The sequence below is a fragment of the Sarcophilus harrisii genome, chromosome 2 (genome assembly GCF_902635505.1).
Source record: "Sarcophilus harrisii chromosome 2, mSarHar1.11, whole genome shotgun sequence".
Taxonomy (NCBI): Eukaryota; Metazoa; Chordata; class Mammalia; order Dasyuromorphia; family Dasyuridae; genus Sarcophilus; species Sarcophilus harrisii.
In genome coordinates, this window is record NC_045427.1 from 541,172,669 (window position 1) to 541,194,422 (window position 21,754).

General features: G+C 33.9%; 1 protein-coding gene across 1 annotated transcript in view; it reads right to left on the reverse strand.

Annotated features, from left to right (window-relative positions):
* Positions 1-21,754, reverse strand: part of SLCO3A1 (solute carrier organic anion transporter family member 3A1) — a 330,964-nt gene that overhangs the window by 274,012 nt on the left and 35,198 nt on the right. The window contains exon 2 of the mRNA XM_003755560.4: positions 2,834-3,299. Coding sequence (XP_003755608.1) covers positions 2,834-3,299 — 466 coding nt within the window. The remainder of the gene's footprint in view (positions 1-2,833; positions 3,300-21,754) is intronic.

The window sequence follows — 21,754 nt, forward strand, 5'->3', positions numbered from 1 at the left end:
GGTTGCCTCCTTTACTGTTTGAGTTAGAAAGAAATGAATATGGACAGACCAGTGCAAGCTCAAGAAGCCATTCCTGAATAGATTATTGAAAAAAACTCAGAACCTGAGAGAAGACACATTCAGACGAAGCCAGAACAAATTATTCAGCATAAAAATCCATCAATTCAGAGGGCAGGAAGAGAGTTCAACTAAGTCTGGAAATTTTTACTTTTCAACCATTTATGCCATATGTATACACAGCCTTTAAATACACAGGTATATAAATAGCAATAGTCAACTTCTACTCTGGGATAGGCTGAGAATTGATCACCAATCACTTTAAATTTTCTGAATCTTTCCCCTACAGTCAAACTTTGAGCACATATCGATGCCTCTTGTATATCTTAATCACCAATGTATGTGTATGTACACACACACACACAAATATATGTATTATATGAATATAAATATGTAAAGACAAGTTCATAATCCTAGCTCAAGAATCCCTTTTATAAAAGACCACTATGCCAGCACAATGAGAGTTTTTCTGATATAAGATGTGTTGGTTTTATATTCAGACTGAATTGGATTAAGAGAAATAAGGGAATTGTAAATTTATGCTAAATTGCTCAGGCAAATAAAACTAATATAAGAGATCCATGTTAAAAGAAACATGGAGGCTTTACTAACTCAAAAATAAATGAGTGGGTCATTCACATTCTAGATCTGCTCAAATCCTCTTAAACAGTTTCTAGAGAGCTCAGACTATGTATAGAATAAGATGATTGTCTGCTGAAGTCAATCTGGGAAAGATACATAATCTTCACTCTTAACTATGAAGACAATACCATGACATTTATTCTGAAACAGAGAAGTGGTCCTGCAAGGCAGAACAACAACTAGGATTTGATAAGCTACAACCAAGTTGCTCTCTATCCTTTATCCCCATCTAAATATTGTTGCCCTACCATTCCTCCTTCAAATATCTTTCATTTATTTTGTATACACTTAATGTTCCCTCTTCCTGAGGACAGGGGCTGTCTCACTTTTTGTCTCCCCGATGCCTCTCTTAGTACCTGGTACCATGACAGGAACTTTAAAAATACTGGTAAATTAGTAGATTGGTAACAACCAAAAGGTTCATGATGTATCCATTTCTTGAATCCTTTCATACTTCACAGAGTAGGGAAGAATAATTGTCTGAATAGCAAAAGGGGCTCATCTTCTCCTTCCCTATTCCTCCCTCACTGAAAACTGCCGAATGGATGATAGGACTACTGAAAAATTCTTCACCTAACAGAGAGAACCCACCAACCAAAATATGTATTTACCCTATTGCCTAACCAACTCTAGTTTCATCTGGTCTTAATCTACTATAAGGAAGTATCACTGAATCATATATCAGAGAATATTTTACAGCACAAAGTTTCTGAGTAAATGCCTGAAGTCTATCCTGGGCTTTAGACTACATATTTAGTTCCATTTTTCTTTTCTTTTTTTTTTTTTTAAATAACTTTTTATTGACAGAACCCATGTCAGGGTAATTTTTTACATTATCCCTTGCACTCACTTCTGTTCCGATTTTCCCCTTCCCTCCCTCCACCCCCTCCCCCAGATGGCAGGCAGTCCTATACATGTTAAATAGGTTACAGTAGATCTTAGATACAATATATGTGTGCAGAACTGAACATTTCTCTTGTTGCTCAGGGAGAAATGGATTTAGAAGGTATAAATAACCTGGGAAGAAAAACAAAAATGCAAGCAGTTTACATTCATTTCCTAGTGTTCTTTCTTTGGGTGTAGCTGCTTCATTTAGTTCCATTCTAATGTAATTCAAACCTCATTTGACTTTTTGTTTTTTTTTTTTAAATAACCTTTTCCAGATTACTTTAGCTTTCATAGCAAGGGCTGAACTTCTCATTATCAACTTACTTCAGTATGCTATGATTTACATAATAACTAATCTTTCACTTTTTTTTAGTCAAAGAATTTAAATTTAGAGGTACTCCTACCCAAAGCTTAAAGCAAAGAGAGATAAGGTTTATGTCAATAAAGTTAAATAGCTTTACTAAGACGTAAGCACAATTTACAAAACCGTGGATGGAGGTACTTTGTTATCTCTACAACTACAATAAAAGTATTAGACAAACCCCCCTAATACATAGATACAGAAGATTACATATATTCAATAGAAAAAAGAAAAAAAAAACCCACAAACCTACTTTAATACTTACTTGCTTGTTTTATATAAGTTCTGCAAGTGACCAGAATGATTCAAATTGCTTTTATTTAACTTAAGCTTTACACAATTATTTTTCTTATTCCATGAAGAATAATGGTACTAGATTATCAGATGTAAAATTACTAGATTGCTAGCAAGTTCAGCTAATTCCTAAGAAGTTAGGTCACTGAAAATGAGTAGAGCAGAATATATAAAAATTATTTTCCAACTATCCAACTTCTTTACACAACAGCATTATAATTGCCAGGACAGAGGATAACAACTAGAAAAAAAAATTTGTTTTCTGTAACACCAACTGCTAACATTAAAAAAAATAAAATTTTCATTTTGACTTAGAGTATCAAGACAATTGTAGGAGAGTACTGAGAAGAAGGTTCAGTGACAATATGTTATATGTCTTGATGGGTCAGTTCTAGAATAATATGGTAGTTAAAGTTAAATATTACAAGGAGACTAAATTCCATATGGAAGAGGTCACCAGGGCTCATCAAACACAATAAATCTCAATTTTTATCTTTGTTTCCCTTTCTCAATTGCTAATTCCTTGCATGGAATAAAAGGAGAAAAGAGTATTTTTTAATACCACTTACTAGAATATTTAATCATTCTTACCTATATACAGGGAAGAATCTTTCCTTCTCACATGGTCATCGATGTAGGAGACTCCCAAAGGTTGCACAGGGGTAGCACCAATCCCCAGAAGGACCTGTGCACCAATGAGAAGCAAGTACATCATGTTGGTGGAAGTCCTATTCCTGCAGATTAGCTCCAGATCTGGTCTCTTGTTGCTGGTGGACCCATTGGCAGCACACACGTCCCGTCCTTTGGCTCCCCATCTGATCTCCCCAGCCTCGTACTTATATTGATGGGTCAAGAATTCAGGCAGTGCAGAAAGCAGAGCTCCTAAAGCCATGACGATTCCACCACAGCCTATTAAACGTGGCCGGTGTCCCCTGGCTCCGAAGTAGCTCACAAAAAGGATGAGGGCCAAATTTCCAATCTCAAAGCTGCTAGCAATTACACCAACATCAGCACTCTGCAAGTTAAATCTCCGTTCTAGGGTAGTTAAGACACTGACCTGTAGAAAAAGAAAAAAGGAAAAGAAATGTGTTGGCATATAGGAAGCATCATTGTTCCCTCAGAGTTTAGATCTTTACCTTGTCTTGGCTCAACTGGCTTTCTTTTATCATTCCAAGATTTCAATAAGGCACAGTTTATGCAAAATTGGCTTAAAACAAAAAAAAAATTAGGAACATTTTTTATTAAAAATTAAGAGGCTAAAAACTTGCAGACAAAAAAAAATTAGGAACATTTTTTATTAAAAATTAAGAGGCTAAAAACTTGCAGAGTACTTCACTTTTCTGACATTACAGAATTCTACTTTTTCTTGAGAGCTATTTTATTTCTGATAGTCTTGAAGTTTCTTCTCCTCTGTTCCCTTCAGTGATCACTAAGTAGTTTACATATCTACAAATTTAGAAACATTCCCAACTCCATTCTATTAATAGAATTTCAGAATTGGAAGATTCATCAGAAATCTTCCATTTCAATTAATTTTTAAAAGAAAATCTCACCCCACAAAGTTACTAAAAATGATGATAACAAGAATAATAGTGAACATTTATAGTAAATGATTTAAGATTCACAAAGATTTTACAATTCTACCATATTTGATCCTCACAAATAACCCCCAAAGTAGGTGGTTTTATTATCACCATTTTGCAGCTGAGGAAACCGAGATTGAAAGAAATTAAATGAAGTTATTTAGCCAAAGTAACATAGCTATTATTTATGGCACTTCAGGTCTTCCTGATTCCAAGTGTAACATTCTATCTCCACTATACTACTTGGCTGACATTTATCCTCTTCATGAAGACTTCGAACCAGGGGGAAAGAGAGTATATATAGACTATTGTAGTCTGCAAGATTCAGTTCAAATACTACTAGGAGGCCATCCTTTGATCTCCCTAAACTGCTAGTATAGTATCTCTTATTCCCCATTAGAACGTAAGCTACCCTAGAGCAAGAGCTGGTTTTGATTTTTCTTTATATTCCCAGCTTTTGGCATAGGGCTTGGTACTATGGATAGAATGGTAGACTTGGAAGTCCGCCTGGAAAACCTGTGTGAGAATCCTGCCTCAGACACCTATAAGCTGTGATGAATAAATCACTCAATCACTCTTAGCCACAGTTTCCTACTTTGTAAAATGAGAACCATTCTACTTTTGGATAGCTTTACCTAAAGTTTTTCCTTATATTGTGTCAAAATCTTGAAGCTACATCTGTACTCTGTCATCGTACAAAACAATTCAAATCTCTTATGCAGTTAATCAATCTTTCAAACATTTGAAGATATGTGCCATGACCTCTACTCTCAAGTCTCTTCTTGGGATAGATATTCAGTACCTTCAAATGACCTCCTATAGTACGTGTAGAGTCCTTGAATGACTTTTATTTTGATTTTATCATTATGATTTTACTTTGGATTTGCTTCAGCTTTTCCAAATACTTCCTGATCACAATATTCCAAATGGAATCTGATCAGAATAAAACACAAGGGGACTATCACTTTGTTCTGGGGTCATGAAACCTAAGTTTGTGCTAGTATTCTTGGCTACTATGATATACTGTTGACTCAGGATGACCTTGCCATCCCTTAAACTCCTCACAGTCTTTCACATGAAGTCTTTTATAATCTGGCCATATCATTCCTATCATACAAGTATGTAGTTTATTTTTTAATCCAGATGTAGACCTTTATATCTATTATAACTGTATTTTATCTTAGTACATTTAATGCATTGTTCCAGATGAATGAAACATTTTTGAATTACAATTTAATCATCTAATATCTCTTTCAGGTTTGTGACATCTGCCAATTTGGGAAGCATGAGGTTTATGCCTTTGTACAAGCCAATAGAATCATGATATGAATTCGGCTTGATATGAATTCAATTCACTAATCAATAGTATGTAGTGCAATCATCCTCACATGCTCAGCATCTCATTATTCTTCCTACTCCTCCCTCCTTTTCATTTTCTCCCCTCCTTTCTTTCTCCTCCCTTTTTTGACCAGAATTTTCATAATGCAGACTGAGAAACTTCCCATTTTGGTACACCATTGGATTGAGTTCTCAAAGAAGGCAAGCCACTGCTACTTCCTCCTTCTGGAAAAGGGACTGAAGCATAGATTATGTCAAATATCACTGGACAGAACGCCAAGGGTTTTTTTTACAGATGTAATATTCTATCATTCTAAGATTCTGATTCCTTGATTAGACTCTGGTTTAGTATGAGACTGCCAGGATTCTACTGTTGCTTAAAATGGTAATAACTGGATTTATGTAGTACTTTAATAATTACACCATGCTTTGTTTATTTCATTTTATTCTTATAAATACTGTGAGGTAAATATTATAGATTTCATTGTTTCCATTTTACAGATGAGGAAACTGAGGGTAAAAGACGTGAAATGATTTGCCTACTTATACACAATTACTGTGATCAGAGAGAGAGTTCAGATCCAGGTCTTCTAACTTCAAGTCTACTGTTTTTTCTATTATACCATGAAATATTTCTTGTGTCCTATCATTTTTTTTCCTCCACAAATGCACAATTTCCTTGAATTTTACCAATAATTAATGGAAATTAATGATTCTATTACTTATATGACTTACCAATATGAAGAAAGTTTAAGTAAAGCATATTTTTTTTGTAAATCAACCACTTCTTTTTTATTGTTTATTTTTTATCTCTTTTTCAAAATTTTATAATTTTTATTATAGCTTTTTATTTACAAGATATATGCATGGGTAATTTTTCAGCATTGACAATTGCAAAATCTCTTCTTCCAATTTTTCCCCTCTTTCCCCCCACTCTTTCCCTCAGATGACAGGTAGACCAATACATGTTAAATATGTTAAAGTATATGTTAAATACAATATATGTATGTGTATCCATACAGTTATTTTGCTGCACAATAATAATTGGACTTTGAAATAATGTGCAATTAACCTGTGAAGGAAATAAAAAGTGCAGGCAGACAAAAACAGAGGGATTGGGAATGCTATGTAGTGGATCACACTCAATTCCCAGAGTTCTTTCACTGGGTGTAGCTGGTTCTTATTCATTATTGAAGAAATGGAACTGGTTTCATTCGTCTCATTGTTGAAGAGAGCCAGGTCCATCAGAATTGATCATATAGTATTGTTGTTGAAGTATATAAAGATCTCCCGGCCCTGCTCATTTCACTCAGCATCAGTTCATGTAAGTCTCTCCAGGCCTTTCTGAAATCATCCTGCTGGTCATTTCTTACAGAACAATAGTATTCCATAGCATTCATATACCATAATTTATTCAGCCATTCTCCAATTGATGGGCATCCATTCATTTTCCAGTTTCTGGCCACTACAAAGAGGGCTGCCACAAACATTCTTGCACATACAGGTCCCTTTCCTTTCTTTAAGATTTCTTTGGGATATAAGCCCAGTAGCAACCCTGCTGGATCAAAGGGTATGCACAGTTTGACATAAGTAAAGCATATTAATGTGATCTGAAACTCATTGGAATGATTCACATAAATGTTATGTACATATTAATTACATATGTACACGTAAGTATGTGTATATATATGATATGGCATGGTATAGTGACTGGAGAACTAAGAATTGACTCTGAAGGCAGAAAGATGTGGATCCAAGTTTCACATGTGACACATACAAGGTATGTGATGCCAGAGCAGTGGAGTCAAATTAAAATGGAAATAAACCCCCAAACCTTACTTCAAAATCCCTTCTGGCCACATACTGACTTAGAAAAGCAAACATTAAAATGATCTATGTTCTATTGTAGTTTATTTTTTTCTTAAATATTTCCCAATTATATTTTAATTCAGTTCTGGACACATCTGTGTTGAAGGCCAAATGACTCCACAGTGTGTTTCACAACTCTAATTTAAGTAATTCTCTAAGACTAAGTTGAAAAGATAATGGTGACCTGAATTGGTAGAGGAAACTTCACCTGGAGGGAGTTTTATGCCAGTGATATCACAAGGTGAGTCCTAAGCCACACTATGTGTGTGTACACATATACACATAAGTCATATATATATATATATATATATATGTATCTTTACTTTTTTCTAACAAATATTTTGCACACATTTATTTATCTCTCTCTATTTAAGTATTTACTTGTGGGAATTCACAAATAAATATGCATATTGTTATCACTGAAAAATAACATTAGCTAATGTTTCTTGACCATGTTTCAAACTCATAAACTTTAACAGATATAGTTAGTCACATTAATGATATACATTAATAGATATGCACACATATGTGAGTGAGAGGTAGTAAGACAGACGATAGAAAGTCAGCTGAATAGATGTATAGTGCCCATAATAGCACATGTACATTTAGTAAACAATAATAAATGACAAGAAAACTTTTATCAGAGACAGACATATTTAATTTATGTTTTCCATATTTGTTTCTATTTGTTCTCCCTTTTGAATTGAACTGACTTTCATTGAACTGAAAATTGTTTTTAAAATTTCAAACTTTTCCCAAGTTGGCAGTGAAGGGCTGGAGAGAGCTAAGGTTGGCATGCTATCTTGATTAGAACAGTTCAAACATTTTAAAAGGAGAATTTTTCTGATGGTTATTGGCAAATGAAATCTTAGGTTGTAACCCAAGTCATTTTATTGCTTTTATTATAATGTTTAATGACAAATTCTGGAGAATCAATATGAAATAGAATATCCTCTCTCTTTTAGCAGGTGTGCTATAATATAAAATAACTTCAGGTGTGGACATTTATGACCACAGATAAAGGTGATAGCTCTGGTAGTCATAAAATCTGTAGGTAAAATGGGGGGAAAGATAATCAGTCAATGGAAACAGAATGAGAGGGGTATATAGAGAGAAAAATGGAGAAGAGAGAGGACGAGAGAGACAGAGAAGACAGACATACACACATACACAAATACAGAGTGACAGAGATAGATAGAGACAAGAGAGACAGAAAGAGAATATGTGTTTAGTAAAGGAGTCCAGTGTTTCTATTCCACATCAACTCATTGTAGTGATGAAAGAAATATCTGTCCTTTGTCTTATTGTTTTTCCTTGGGCCCAACTTTTCCATAAAGCTGCTTTACAAATGATTAAGCTAAGCAAATATTCTGAGGGAATACTTTATGGCTTAATTAAGGGCGGAAATAATAACTAAAAAGGCAGTTTTGAGAAGATGGATCAATTAAGTTTATATGATGCAATAAAATTCACTTCTGCATTTTGATAAGAAAAGCACCAACTACAGTCAATATGAATGCGGAATTCAACTATCTTAAGTTCTCAGGTGATGAGAAATTTTTTAAAGTATTGATAAATGAACAGGAAAAGCATCACAGGGGAAAAATAAGACAATAATGACCATTGGAATTAGTTGTGAGGTGTTATAGGTTTTTCTTAAGAAAGATTTAAAATATGTTTTACATTATTTCATGTGTATAATTGAAAAACATTGCTTTCTCAGTGGATGATGAAAGGTGCTGGAAGGAGGGAGAGAATTTGGAATTGCTGGAGGACTTGGTGAATATGATTTTATGATGAAGGATGGACCTCCTTAGGAAAACAATCTGGGCAAAGCCCTATAATTTTCCATCGTATTTAAAGGAAACCCATTGAGTATGGCTGACTGTCATGGAAGAATAACATGTTAGAGCTAGAAAGGACCTCAAATCTCATAGACTCCAACCACTTTATTGTGCACAAGTGAGGAAAATCAGATCCATGCTGGTAAAGGCCCAAGGTGAAAAAAATTGTGACAGATCCCAGAACAGGCCTTCTAATTTTTAGCTTAATGATCTTCAATGTATTCTTGTGACTGTCCCAGTTTTAAACAGCGCAATCTTAAGTTCAAGAATGCTTAGTAGAAGCAGTTCTGGATGCAGAATTAAAACTCAGGCTCTTAATTTCACATTCTTTGACTTGAGAAAATGCCCTATCATTTTATGGTACATCAAATGGAAAGGGACCCAAACAGTAGCAACACTTCATTGATCCTATAACATAATTTTTAATGTTTTGTTATAAATTATGTTATATATAACAATATCTTATATTATAGGTAAGAAGAAAATTCTGTTCTATCAAAGAATAACACAATCTCAGTGCTGAAAGGGACCATCTAGTTAATCCAGGGATTCTTAACTTGGGTCCATGATTTTTTAAACTATATTTTATTAACTGAATTTCAATATAATTGGTTTCTCTGAGAATCCTATTTTATTTCATACAATATTTGAGAATCCTATTCTACTTTATAAATTTAAAAATATTCTGAGAACAAGTCATTAGGCTTCATCCACATGGCAAAGGAGACGACACAAAAAAGATTAAGAATCCAGTCCCACTTTTCTCTGAACACGAATCCTCCCTACAATACCTGAGAAATGTTTATTCAGTCTTTGCTTGAATACCTTCAGTAAGGAGAAAGCACATTACCTCTTAAATCAGTCCACCCTACTTTTAAACAGATTTCATTGTTAAGAAACTTTTCCTTGTATGGATTTAATATGGCATTTCTTTATCTTTAAACTATTGCTTCTATTTCTATACAAGCAGAATAAATCTAATCTCTTTTCCTCATGACCGTTCTTCAAATGTTTGAAAACAGCTTTCACGTCCCCTGCCCCAAATATTCTTCAGGATGAACACTTCTAGTCCCTTTAATTGATAGTTACATGGCATATTCTCCTTAGCCTTTTCACCATCTTGTTCACCTTCGTCTAGAAGTGCTCCTTTTCTGTTCTTTCAATAATATGGCATCCAGATTTGCTCAAACAATTCCAGCTGTTGTCTGTACAGGGAAGAATACTGCAAAATGCTCACCTATCTTCTAGACATATTAATAAAGCTTTGAATAGCATTAGCTTCCTTCCTTCTTTCCTTCTCTCTCTTCCTTCCCACCCCCAACCCATCTCAATTTCCCTCTCTTCCATATTAAGCTTGCTTTGACTAATGTCAAGATTGCAATCCACTAAAATAAAATCTAAAAGGCCCTTTTAGAACATTTATGTCAACATCCTCCCCAAAAAGGGAGAATGGGAAAGTAACCAAGATCACACAAGTAACATGGTACAGTAGAACTGGAACTTCAACTCTGGCATGGAATGAAAAATCTAGCATTCCTTTCGCTGCATCTCTCAGATCCTTTTTCTTTAAAAATTTTTGAGGTATTTTACTTTTCATGACAAACATTTTCTAGATTACCACAAACTCCCCATCATGTGATAGTTCTCTTGTAACAAAGTCAAATAATTAAACAAAATTAACAATATAGTAACCTCATCTAAAAGGCATTCAACATTCCAAACCTGTAGCTCTCCCCACTCCACCCCCCCAAAAATAATTACTTATAACGAATATGCACAATCGAGCCAAACAAAATCTCTGTCTCTTTCTTTCTCTCTACACACACGTTTGTATGTATGTATGTGTGTCTATATAAATATATGTGTGTATATATATATATATATATATATATATATATATATATCCTACTGTATTCTATATACTTCTCTGTCAGGCTATAGATAGCTCATTTTATCATCTGTCCTCTGGAATCAGATCTTTTTCATAGGAACCACTGCTTAATTAAGCTTTCCTTCCTTCCTAACCTAACATCTCATTCTTGTGAAGTTGCTTTCTGAACTCAAGTACAAAGCTCAATGTTTATCTCCTTTAAATAATATTTTTTTATATTTGGTCTAACATGAGATCTTTTTCTTGGATCCTTGTTGTGTCACCCAACATATTACCTCTCTCAGCTTTGTATCATGTAATATTTGATCAAACGTACCACTCATACCTTTATGTCACTAGTAAAACCATGAACATTTATAAGACTAAGCATAGATTCCTGGGGCACTCTTCCGAAGATCTATTTCAAAAGTCAGAATTATACTATTAATGACTATCACTGAGTTTTCTGAACCTTCCTAAGTACACTTGTGTCTATGCTACATCACTCTTTCATTTTCATAAGATTAGCATGAGAAATTTGTAACATGCTTTGTTAAAATAAAAAACAAACAAACAAACCTGCTTGTACACTATAGCCTGAGCTTTCAGTCTAGCAATCACATCAAAAACAAACAAACAAACAAACAAAACCCCCCCCCCCCAAAAAAAAAGAAATGAGCCTAGCTTAGTCTGGTATGACCTATTCTTGATGAAGCTATGTTGCTTCTGTATGAGCACTTTTTTTCCTTACATGTCTACTAATCCCTTTGTCCAATTAATGATCAACAATCCCTTTGATAATCCATCCTAGAATCTCATTGGGAATGAAAGTCAGTCAGTGTTCTATGATTTTCAGACTCGTTTCTTTTGTTTTAAACTTGGGAACTCACTCTTCTTAAATTCTGCAGTACCTCTCCTTGTCTGAAAACTCTTCAAAGATTATTAACAGTATTGCATCAATTGCATCTGTCTGTGTCTTTAAAATTTTCAAGGTTAATTTGGCCAAGTGGCTCAAACTCAATAAGATTAGCTAGGTGATTGTTTACTCTCTCCTGATTTCTTTGGAGTATAGATTAAAAATTCTGCATTTTTCTTTTGCCTTTCATAGTCCAAAGATCATTTTCTTTGTCAGAGAAAATAGAAATAAAATAAAATTTGAGAAGCTTTGCCTTCTTCCTCTCATCTATTATTTTTGTCTTGTCCTCTATGAACATCTATTTGATTTCCTTCTTTGAACCTTCTATTTTACCCAATATAATAGTAGTTTTCTGTTGTCCTTAGGTTCTTTAGAAGTCTCAGCTGATTTTCATTGGTAGCACTATTTTTACAGGATCATGCCATATGTTGGGATTATTCTTCTACTCTTCAAAAGCACTATAGCCAGCTTGAATTGGCTCCGAGCTGATTGTTAAATTTTGAGTGTATCAATTTGAATTTTGAGAAATCAGAAAAGGATTTAAATGAGGGCTTGATTTTTTGTTTTGTTTTGTTTATTGTCTAGATTTAAGAAAGTAATGGAAAAATATTACTGAAGATTAAACTTTAAAAAAGTGTTGTGCTGCATGTTCTCTTCATATGCAGTCTATTGTTAAACATTTACAAGTAAAAGTTCATGTATAGCCTTTTAAAAATATAAGATGGTTGATAACTTGATTATTATGCATTTACATGGGTCTCTTAAGATAGTTTCCTCTTTTTCTTCTCATCAGGATTTTCTCCTCTTTAGAATTTGATTTTTTTTTCCTGAGCCATTTGCAGTGTTAAATGACTTGCCCAGGCTCACATAGCTAGGAAGTGTTAAGTGTCTGAGACCAGATTTGAATTCAGGTCCTCCTGACTTCAGGGCTGGTGCTTTAACCACTGTGCCACCTAGTTGCCCCATTTAAAATTTGTTTTTTGAGAATGTCTTTCTTAACAGACTTCTAAAAGAATTCGGGGCTGCATTTCAATACGTATTCTTTCTCTGAATTGGACATAAATTCTCCCTTAGTACAGGCTTTATGTTAGATTAAACCTGCATTTTCTCTCCTCTATTACAATTTCTAAGATGCAATGGTTACTTCCCCCAAGATTGCCAACATTTTCAACTCTAAAAATCAAGTCCCTCCATGTTGGTGACAATAAATCCAGAATGAACATTCCTTTCATTGATCCTTCCACCTTTTGAAGAAATTTCCATTAAGACTGCTTTAAATAAATCAATAGATCTCTTTTGTCAGCAACTAAGCTCCCAGAGATGTTGGGATAAATAAGATCCCAGTCACCACTATATCAATGACTTTAGGTCAATCATGCAATTTGTCAGATTCTTCACATAGTTCCTCTTATTTATACAGATTCTGAATTATATTTCAATAATAATGCTTCTATTTCTACCTTGATTAAAATTCAAGTAAATGCTATCATGCTACTAACTAAACTCACCATTCCTCCATTTACCTTATATAGTTATTTTATTTAATGGAAGAATATCTTTATTCACATCTGAACATAGTATACTCTTCTAGATTCATATTCTAGTCTTCTCATCAAATCAGTGTCAGGTACAAAACCTAATTTGCCACCATGCTTAAAGAGCATAGTTCATTGAATATGTTACCCATATTTTATGCATTTGCATGTAAGTATCTGATTGCATGGATTTTTTGTTGAGTAGAGAAATCTAAGGTCACAAGGTTTCTTGCTACTTTTCTTTAAAGCATGAAAAAACACAAAGATTGTCATTTCACATACAATTTCTCTCCCACCAAAAAAACCCCAATAGACAACAAGACCCACTCACCTTCTCCTTAAGGAAACCCAACTATCTAGTTATTCCAGTCAGATCTCTTTATTTTGCAGCTTAGAAAACTAAGCACTGAGGGTTAGGAAGGTAACATATTTGCCCTAAGTCACACATTGATAACTTAGTGAAGACTTTAAAATCCCAATGTCTTAATTGAGAAAAGTATTCTTACATAATGTTATGTCTGCATTGCTATCCTTACCAATCTCACAAATCAACACCTGCTATAGTATTTCACCCTACAGCCATCCAGAGATGATAGCGCTGCTTGCCTTTCTCAGTGTGCAGACTCAGACAACAGCAAATGCACAAACTTATTGACCATGCTGTGGGGGGGAAATATCCATAAAACGAAAAATGGGGAATTATTGCCTAAGTGAAGGGGCAGGTCAATTCTCTGAGAGCCTCCATAACTGTGGATCATAATGTCTGAAGGAGCTGCAAAGCAGCCTTTGCTGACGCAGATGTTCCTTTTGGATGGGGAATGAAATAAATTGGAGGCAAGAGGGAAGAGGAGAGAGGTCAGGTGAGATAACGCAACAGCCTCTCAATGAAAAGGTCAGACAATGCAACTGCTTCTCAGTCTCCCTGTATCATTATCATCCTCTCATATGAAGAGATCCATTCTACAGGTCTGAGTTAGACCCCCAGCAGTCACTGGCATATGGCTCCTATGACACAACAATGCATGAATGGATAAATATGAATAAGCAAATACATTCTCAGACAAATAACTGCAATAAAGGCATGGATATCATTTTAAAAATCAAATACATAGAATGCATAAATAAAAAAAAATAAATCAGGGAACTCTACCTAATATGTTGAATGACAGAATCAAGAACCAAAAATACTAATATCCAAATATGAGCTTGAGCTCTCCATATTAAATTTAGTCAAGATAAATAGAAAGGACTACAAATGAGTTTAATAAATCAAGTAAAAGAGGGGAGGCAGACCTAGAAAAGCAATTTCATATAAAAAAGACTACAAAGTTCAGTGTGAATTAATCAAATGATAGCTACTTAAAAAGCTATTTTGATCTTAGACCCATCTTTGTTCTAGAAAACTGAGGAAACTTATTTTCTTCCTTGCAGTAGGGAGATGAGGACTAAAGATGTTGAATGAAGTATATATATATAGTAGTCACTGTGCTAATAGGTTTTCCTTAATTTTTGTTGTTGTTGTTGTTTGTTATAAGAAAGAGTTCAAGGAAAGGATGTCAAGGGGGAATGACTATGGCATAAATAAAAAGAACAACAAAGAAATATGTTTAAATCACCTGGAACATTTTTATCTTACATACAAAAATCTATAAACTGCTTTTAAAGCAAAGTGTTCTTCTATTAATGCTGGATGCCCTACTCCTCCAACTTCTGATCTACCATCAAAATGCTTCAAGAAAAAAAGTCTATCCTTTCCTTTTTCTATGCTTTCTTTTATCTCTTTTCTGTCATTAAATTAAGTAGAATTCAATGGTATCACCAAATATTATTCTACCAAAATCATTACCATTAATTTATGTTTATCACCTTTCATATAAAAAATGCAGCTCACTTTTATCACTTGCAATTTGAGATGACATTAACCCTTTCTAGTGGAGAAACTTTAGGAAATGGGAAGTTAAATGATCATCCAATATCTTACCTCAAAAGAAAATAGCTAGAGGATTGCTATTGAAAACTCAGATCCTATATATCAAAATAAAACTCAGCCATCTAGACTATTTCCCAATCTTTGTGAACAGAATCATAGATAATGAGTAGCTAGATGGTGCAATGGATAAAATTCTGGCCTACAAATCAGGAAGAAGAGTTCAAATTCAGCCTTAGACATATTTAGTAGCTATGTGATCGTGTTCAAATAAATTACCTTCTGTTTGCTTCAGTCTTTTCATCCACAAAATGAGGATAATGATAACAAATATATCTCAGGTTTGCTGTAAGGATCAAATGAGATAAAAAATTTAACTCTCTTAATACAGTGCCTGGAACAATGTAAGCACCATGTGAATGTTAGTTTTTATGATTCTTAGGTAAGACTATACTTCATTTGGCAAGGAACTGGAAATTAAGTATTTTCTCATCAGTTTGAGAATGGCTGATTACCTATGGTATATGAATATAATGGAATATTATTGCTCTATAAATATATATAATGAGAACATATATTATATATATAATGAGAATATATATAATGAAAATATAATGAGTAGACTCATTTCAGAAAAGTCTGGAAAGACTTACATGAATTGATGCTGAACATTGTACACAATAACAATAGGATTATATGATAATCAACTATGATGGCTTTGGTTTTTTCAAGAATGCAATGATTCAAGGTAATTTCAATAGACTTGGAATGGAAAAAGCCATCTGCATCCAGAGAAAGAACTATGCAGATGGAATATGAATCAAAATATAGTATTTTCATCTTTTTTCTGGTTGTTTGTTTGCTTTTTTTCCCTTTCTCATTTTTTTCTTTTTAATCTGATTTTCCTTGCACAGCATAATGAATATGGGAATATGTTTAGAAGAATTGTATATGTCTAACCTATATCAGATTACTTGCTTACTTGAGGTAGTGGAAGGAGAAGAGAGAAAGAGAAAAAATGATTTTGTAAAGGTAAATATTGAAAACTATCTTTTGAAAAAAAATGATATAAAAATAAAAGAATATACCACATTAATCAAAGACACATGCACACACACACACACACACACACACACACACATATACCTACTCTAAGTACAAAATGGTAAGAATCTGGAAGTAAAAGACAGAAGTGTATGAGTGACAGGGGCTGCAAATTTGCCTTTTTCTAATTTGTTGGATGTTTTTATTATTATTTTTGTTTTGTCTAATTTTTGCCACATCTCCTATAACTTGTTCTCAGATATAATTTCATGCCATCTAGGAAACTGATCTACTGTACCCTAATAATAATAAAGTCCCAGAATTTTACAGCTAGACTTGAACTTGAGTTCATCAAATTTTACTTTACTTCACTCAGGAAGGAACGAAGCTCAGAGAAGTGAAGAAACGAAGCTCAGAGAAGTGAAGAAACTGACCTTAAGTCATCCAAGCAGATAATAGCAAAAGGACAAAGACTCGAAATCTAAGTCCCCTGACTTCCACAGGATAGGGATATGGTAGTAAGAAATGTGGAATAAAATCAAATCAAGGAAAATTAGTTAATATACATTGAACAATTTCTTATTTCTACTCTCTTCAAAAGAGAAAATGATTTTCTCTTGTTAGGTACATGTCCAACAGCTCAAGGGATAGCATTTTACAGAATATTAGAGGTAGAAAAGACCCACATAATTAAATCCCCATTTGTTTAGGAATCCCCTTCACAACATCCACCAGCGATCCTGAAGATGTCCAATGATGGGGAACTCACTAGCCAAGAAGAAGTTCATTCCCCTTTTGAGCATCTCTAATTGTCTGAAAATTTTCCTCATATGATAAAATAAATAAAAACTGCCTTTCTGTAACTTTTATCAATTGTGCTTAGTTCTATCCTCATAGACCAGAGAAAATAAATACAATTCCTCTTCCATCTGACAGATTTTTTAATATGTGAAGACAACTATCTTGTTCCCTCTAGACCAAGAATCGTTAACCTTATTGTGTCACAGACACCTTATGAAATCTATGGATCCCTTTTCAGAATAATGCTTTTAAAACACATACATTTCACAGGAAACAAAGGAAATCAATTTTTACTGAAATACAGTTTTCAAAATATATGTTATCTGATACAATAATGTAATACTATATTATGTGTTACATAATAATTATATAACATAGGTAACATTATTACTCTCCTTACAAACAATGTTAACTTTGTCCTTCATTCCTCAGCTGATACTGTCCTCTAGCCTTTGCACTAAGTATACTTCAATTAATTTCCTCTTGGTAGATAAAAACCCTGTCCAGAATTCAAGGCACATGCTAAGAAACTTTACCTAACTAATCCTATCCTAGAGCATCTTCATTTGTCCTTCCTATAGAACTTATGGGAAGAACTACCAGTTTAGTTTTTATTTGCATGCCATGATCCTCCCTATCAAAATTGGAATTAGAGTCCATCAGCAAGCCTACAAGACAAGGTTTCTTTTATATGAATATTCAGCAGAACTAAAGCATTAGCCAATATTGCAACTGGCATCACAGAAACACTCTCTGAAATTAAACGATTGGGTCTAGTCCAGGAATACTCTCTCATATGATATTGGATGCCTAGGTATGTTTTTTTTTTTTTAACATGCAACTCAATTACTGTTGCTTTGTGTAATTCTCACCAAGCCAAAGCATGCTGACATGTCATTTGTGTAAAGACTTTCCATTAAGAAATGGTTTATGTTTGTGTTATGGATTTGTCTTATTTTTTTGGTGAGATTAAAAAAGTTTTCATCATCACATTTTCATATTTCTTATATTCTCGATTATTATCCAGTGTCATATTGGAGAACTGATGAAAATAATCAACTGCCCAAAACCTCAAAACAAAAAAAAATACACACATGATCATATAAATGTGTATGCTGTGAATAAATATCTTCCAGAGTATATGGTATAAAAGAATGGCTGATGATGCATGTGTAAAACACAGGAGAATTTTCACAAATAAAAATAACATCACTTATTCTAGGTATATACTGTGGACAAATGACACATAGGCAAAGACTTGTCAATTAACCTTTATGACCATGTTTCTTCCATTTCAAGAAAAGAGTCTATGATTTGGAGAACAAAGGACACAAGAATTCTCAAGTATAAGACAGAAAATTGGCATTCATTTTTATGTTCCAGGCAAAACTAATCCACTTGCCATTTTCTAAACATATTCTGTCTTTCCTGTTTCTGTGACTTTCTAAACATATTTTACTTTGAAGACTATCATATAGTATCTCTAATAGTTGAAGTCCTTCAATCATCTAAGTTTAATTAACTGTTTATAGGTTACATCTCTCAATAGAATATTAGCTCTTAAAGAGTAGTACTTGTTTTTTAGTATTTCATCTTTGTCTCCCTTTGCACTTAGTAGGTCCCCTTCAGGTGGAAGGTCCTTAATTACTGCTAACCTGAATTGAACTGATATCCTACACATCCCTCAAGACCCCACGTGACCATTATCTAAATGCCACTTCATCCAAGCTTGCATTGCCAAAGCTCTTTGCTATAAACATTGTCTTTTTACTGTGAATTGTAATTGTTTATTGTTTCTATCTCATAACCACTGGTATAATCTACTTTGCCTTGTATCTCTATGTACCTTATTACCCACCTACTGGATTGTAAGCTCCTTGAAGAGTAGGGTCCAAAGCCTATTCGGCTTTCTTTTCCCCCTCCCCAAACAGTCTAGAACATGATCTTGTGTAGAGAAGACAATAAATGTCTGTTGAATAGCAAAACCATATACAACTTGGACTGGTGGAATTAAATGGTATTCCTACCTGAGAAGATAGGGCCTTTTACTGTGACTATGTGTAAAAGATAAATATCCCCTTCAGTACCTAGTTAGATGTATCCCTGTGAACATTGCTTAGAATCCTTAGATTTATTAGAAAAAGGGAGAGAAAACAGAATAAAAATTCAAAGCACTAGATCATAAATTTAATAATATCGAATGATAAATGCCATATTACTTTGGAACTGGGGAGATTCGATATTACAAAGTCTGTGTACTAACTTCATGATGTATCCTTAAATGCTGAAGCAGGAAAAAAGGAAAACAAATAATCTCACTATCTCATGGAACATGGAATGTGACAGATTATAAAGAACTTCCAGGAATCCAGGAATCAATGCTATTTGTTTTGAAGCCAGAAGGTGAAGTCATGACAATTTTCTTCTATAATCAAATGTTAGTTTCATTTACAAAAAGCTTCTATATAAAATTCTTTCTCAATAAAATGTTCTATACTTGCCCTGAATAATCAATATACTCAAGTCTGAATTATGATAGGTTGCATTCATTTTGAGGTTGCTAGAAAACTAAGGTTCTCCAGTAACAGGTTTTGCTTATAGTAATACTTTGCAGAAAAACACATTACATTAAATTGCTTGACAATCCTCTTCACTGTTTCATTAAGAAATGAATCCACAGCTAGAGGCACTGCTTTGGAGTTACCCCACCATCCGGTTGAAACTGATGATCATATTGTTACTATCTCAAGTGATCAAGTTATATTCTCTCCACTAAGACACCAGATAAATTTATTGTATTAATAATACAGGGTTATATATAGAAATTACATTGCATTCGTGCCTGGAGGTCATTTCATTTTAAAGGTTTCTTTTTTCATGTAAAATGCATTTCCTCAAATCTACTTTTAGAGATTAGACTTGAAGAGGCATGTCTACACTGCTACAGGGCGTGAAATAATTGCTGGGTACCTCTATTCCCAAAGGAAAAACAAAGCTGAAACCAGCTTCTTGATTGTTAAAAAAGCAAATTCCTAGAGCATCCAATGAGAATGTACTCCAAGTTCCATGTCCCTTGCAGTTTTATAGTAATATAATTAACTTTAACCTGGCTTAAAAACTTTGAAGTAGCCAGTGATTATTTGGCCCACTACTTCTATGATTGCACTGAAATAGAGGCAATGTATGTATGTGTATAAATAAGTGTATATATGGGTAAAGCAAGGGTAAGCATAATAATTCATTTGGTGCCTAGTAAATTCCTTACTGTACCTGATACACTGTTATTTGAAAGATCTATGAACCTGTATTAGTTCTATCTTTTTAGCCAATTAGTGAATAATTTAAATTATACAAGGGAAGCAAAATATGTCAGTGTAAATAAAAAAAAGTACTTTACTATATAGTAAATAAGCAGTATAAAAAAAGGCAACTGCATGTCACAGGAATAATCGATTTAAAAATGGAAGCAGCCTAAGAATTCATCCAGTCCAACACTCTCATTTTGCAGATGAGAAAAATGTATCAGGTAACTAATCCAAAATCATATGGTCCTAAGTGGTAAAGGTAGGCACTCTAATCCCAGAGCTGCCATTCTTTGGGCTACACTCCTCACAGTCCTAGTCCTACACTGATTGTTTATGTCATTTAGAGAAATTCCATTAACTGCTATTATATTTAAAATATTTAAATGATGATGATGATGATGTTTAAAATAGGGAAAAGAAATTCTAGGACTTCAGAGATGGAAATGGTAAAGAGAATCTAGGCCATCTTGATCATTTTACAAATAAGGAAATCAAGGCTCAGAGAAGTTGACTAACCTGAGGCTAGTTAGTTACTGTGAAAAAAGGGAAGGGAAGAGAGAAAGGAAGACACAAGAAAGAAGAGAAGAATAAATATTTATTATGCACTTACAATGTACCTACACTGCACTTGATAAATATTATTTCATTTGATGAGAGTTAAACTTTGGGTCCCTTTTCACCAGTTTGTTATTGTTCAGTCATATCTGATACTTCATGACTCTGTGGAGCATTCTGTACATAGGGTTCACTTGGCAAAAATACTGGAGTCATTTGCTATTTCCTTCTCCAAGGCATTATGGTAAAAATAGATTTTCCCAGGATCACACAACTAGATAAGTTTGAGGTCAGGTCTTCTTGACTCTGGGCTCAATGGTCTATCCACTGAGGCACCTAGCTTCTTCCTTTTTTGCTTTAATATTCTTATAATTCTATTGCATGTCCTGACTTACATAGAACAAAAATGTTACATGGAAAAATAAGACACTAGTTCTGACATTCTTTGAGATCCTGGGTAGGGTTGAGAAGAATTTATATAAAATCATAATGCTTTATTAAAAACATAATACTTAACTACATTTGTGAGAAATCTAAATAGTTGTTGTTGATAAGGGAAAGTATAATAGCAGTGAGCATGTTGCAATAGCCAAGTGATATTTCAGGGTGCCTTTGGACTCTGGGTCTCTATTTCCCAGCACCTTTCTAAAAGGGTACTTAACAAACACCTCTCATGAATTTCCCAATGCCTAATGAGTAAGAATGGGGGATGAATAATACTTCTGACCTTGAAGCCAGTGAAGAAGCTTACACCCAGAGAGGCTGACCATTGTTATTTCTATTTTGAGCTATTGGCCAAAGAGGTTAAAAAGTCAATGTGCCAGTATAGCTAAGGGACAGCAAGGAGGTGAAAAGGAGGCTGTCAGAAAAAGAAAAGAAAAGAAAAGAATTCTTGAAAAGATATAAAGAGGAACCCTAGGGATAA